This window comes from Arachis ipaensis, chromosome B03 (assembly GCF_000816755.2).
Source record: "Arachis ipaensis cultivar K30076 chromosome B03, Araip1.1, whole genome shotgun sequence".
Lineage (NCBI taxonomy): Eukaryota > Viridiplantae > Streptophyta > Magnoliopsida > Fabales > Fabaceae > Arachis > Arachis ipaensis.
Window position 1 is genome coordinate 121,157,827 of NC_029787.2, and position 3,034 is coordinate 121,160,860.

The following is a 3,034-nucleotide window of genomic DNA, read 5'->3' on the forward strand; positions in this document are numbered from 1 at the left end:
TTGCCTCACCAACAAACACGACCTTGCCTCTCAATCTTATATGGTTCATTTTTGTTATAGCCTTCAACGCCCCTCCCTTCGTAGTGTAGCGTATGAACGCAAAGATGTATATTCTATCTCTCTTTTGCTTTCGTGATAGATACATGTCATTTATGTGCCCAGTCCATCAAAAAAGTTGAAACAGTTCTCGCTTCGAAATGTCCTCCGAGAGATTATCTAAAAGATCGAAAACGACTCATTCTCCAGTCGACGATACTCTTCTCGGTTCCAAACTCTAGGATCCTTGATACTTGATAGCATGCTGAATCAGTTACTTAGGAGTTATAGTTACCATAGACTTAGTTAATCCCTTTATTATGTAAATGAGCAACGTAGGATTTGGTTTTACTTTTAATTTAAAGCCTCACATTTTTTTCTCTATCTATTATGAGAAGAGAAGGCTGAAAATACTTATTTGTTGTTCCAACATCACCAATCAATAACTATGTATAGAAGGTGACACTCAACAACCTCAAGGCAAATTTCCAAAACACTTCAAAAATTTTCCATCGAAAACCAATGTTTCTACTTTACGAACGGAAAACCAACAAAGTTGTTAGTTGATGTGTTTTCTGCTCAGTTTCTAAGTCTATGTTTTGGGTGGATTAGGGAGCAACCTAAATGGAGTCTATGGTAATATATTAGTAACCTGATGAAAGTGATCGATGTGTGTGCTTAAATCAGATTATCAAAATTAAATACTATATTGTCTTGACAATCAATTTTATTTTTTGAAAATATTCTTTATATGTTAGTGTATACAGGTTTATAAAAGATACACACACATAATTACATGAAAGTATATATATACTTGTAGGAAAAAAATCAGTAGCATATAAAAAGAGAGATCATTTTGATACCCAAAGGAAGTTTATTTTAAATCATTTGAAATATAGAAAGTAATACCTATATAAACACATGGTCCCGTAGCTCAGTTGGTTAGAGCGTTGGTCTTATGAGCCGAAGGTCGCGAGTTCGTGCCTCGCCGGGACCATTAAACTTTTTAGGGGCTTGCATGCTATCTATTGGACATCATTTATCACCATAGAAAGTAGAAACAGTTAATTGCTCCAATAGATGAATACAAGAAAGCAAAAACAAGATGAGAAGCAACCCCCGTGGGAGGTTCACTGTCAAGTATCAAGGTATTTTGTTATCACAGTTTGTTGTGCATTGCTTGTCGCTGTAACTTTGCATTCACCAAAACTTTCCAACCAACAGTGTCACACTGTCACATAACAACGTTACGTTATTCTCTGCCTCTCAGTTCTGAGACTAAACATGCACACCAATGGCCATCTCTTTTCTCTTGTGGGCCTTATGTTCTGCATAAATGGCTGGTTGATTATTTGATTGAGAGAGAGAGTGTGTGTGTGTGCTTGTGTATGTACTGTTTGTTCTCTCTCCTTTTTGTTTGGTTTAGTTTGTATCTTTTTCTCCTTCTACATCATAATAATGTCAACAAATCAATGGTGGTGTAGGGGTCATGGCATCTCATATTCTACACCCACTCACCTTTTACTTCTGACCCTTCATCTCTATTTCTCTTTTCTCTATTGAGCTTTCCTTGGATACTTCCCATTTCTTGGTAAGTCATTCTCAAGCAGATTCATCTTTGTTGGATCAACATGTATTTGGTTTCATACTTCCATTAAGAAGTTCTTAATATGTATTTTTATCTTTGATCAGCAGTTTTGTTATTGCTTTTTTTCTTGTTCTGTATGGTAGGTAGATCATAGTTTCAACTAAAATTACTACCAGGGTTATGTCAATTTGAAAGAAGTTACTTACTTCACATCAAGCATGGGTTCAGGCCATTGGTTTAAGACAATCATTCGATTAAGAAAATCAAAGCAAAGCAGATCAAAGAAATCAAAGGTACAGCACACTTTCTTTGTGTCAATTTTACCTTCATTAATCATCCTAGTCCAGGATTTCATTGCATGAGAGTCAAAATGATTATGCAAAACTATGTAGTACCACTATGTGGAGAGATTTGAAGTTCATGTATGTCTTCCTACCAACAAGGTCGATACAAATGAAGTTTTAACTTGAGTTTAGCATCAAGTCCTTAATTACAATGATATGAAATCTACTTCATATGAGGGTTGTTCACTTTTAAGTTCTAACAAGAAAGTTTCTATTTCCACATATCTGCTAATAATTTGATATAGGGATCTTTAGCTTCATTGAAGATAAAGAATAATACAGAAAGAGAGTCTAGTGGTTTAGCAAATGGAACTAGTACTGCAAGTGAAAATCTTGTGTCCTCTGGGCTACCACTTGAAACTATTGCTGCAACAAGAATACAGATGGCATTCCGGGCATACAAGGTATGTCAAAAATTCAGAGTAACGATTTGAGATCATTGATTTAGCACCTCCCTGCCAAGCATGCTTCCCATTTCATATTTTGTTGTTCAACTCTGGATAATATGCTTAACATTTATTTACAGATCTTTCTTAAAGCCATCTACTTTTTTTTCGTTTTACCAAGACAACATTCAAATTCTACAGGCTAGAAAATCTTTAGGCCGATTAAAAGGATTGGCAAAGCTAAAGATTCTGACAGAAGGTTACTCTGTTAGAAAACAAGCTACTACAGCCATAAATTATCTTCACTCATGGAGTAAGATACAGACAGATATTAGAGCTCGCCGAATCTGTATGGTGACAGAAGACAGGATCAGGCGGAAGAAACTGGATTCACAGCTAAAGCTTGAAGCAAAGCTCCATGATCTGGAGGTAACCTTCCCATACATTGTGGTATGCTAGCATGTAAAGCTAGAAAGTTTTCATAAAGGAACATTTTCCCTTTTTAAAACTAATGCTTCTTTACAGAACACTTTTTACAATGTGATATTACCTAGTGAAAATCTTGTTAATGTACTAATTTTATTAAAGTCAATAGATAGATGAACTTATTTGAACCCCCCTTTAGATACTCTCTTCTCTGATTCATAGGTGGATTGGTGTGGAGGCCCTGAAACCATGGA

General features: G+C 35.6%; 1 protein-coding gene and 1 non-coding gene across 4 annotated transcripts in view; both read left to right on the forward strand.

Annotated features, from left to right (window-relative positions):
* Positions 960-1,033, forward strand: TRNAI-UAU. The gene has a single exon. It is a non-coding gene; the product is annotated as a tRNA-Ile (tRNA).
* Positions 979-3,034, forward strand: part of LOC107633721 (protein IQ-DOMAIN 1) — a 3,018-nt gene continuing 962 nt past the window's right edge. The window contains exons 1-5 of one of the 3 annotated variants that reach the window (XM_021119515.1): positions 979-1,627; positions 1,801-1,917; positions 2,214-2,372; positions 2,556-2,783; positions 3,003-3,034. The exon at positions 3,003-3,034 is cut by the window's right edge and continues 962 nt beyond it. In XM_021119515.1, the coding sequence (XP_020975174.1) occupies positions 1,843-1,917; positions 2,214-2,372; positions 2,556-2,783; positions 3,003-3,034 (494 nt within the window). In that variant the 5' untranslated portion in view covers positions 979-1,627; positions 1,801-1,842. Of the gene's footprint in view, positions 1,635-1,767; positions 1,918-2,213; positions 2,373-2,555; positions 2,784-3,002 lie in introns of all 3 variants that reach the window. The other 2 variants (XM_021119514.1, XM_021119513.1) reach the window with 2 other exon arrangements.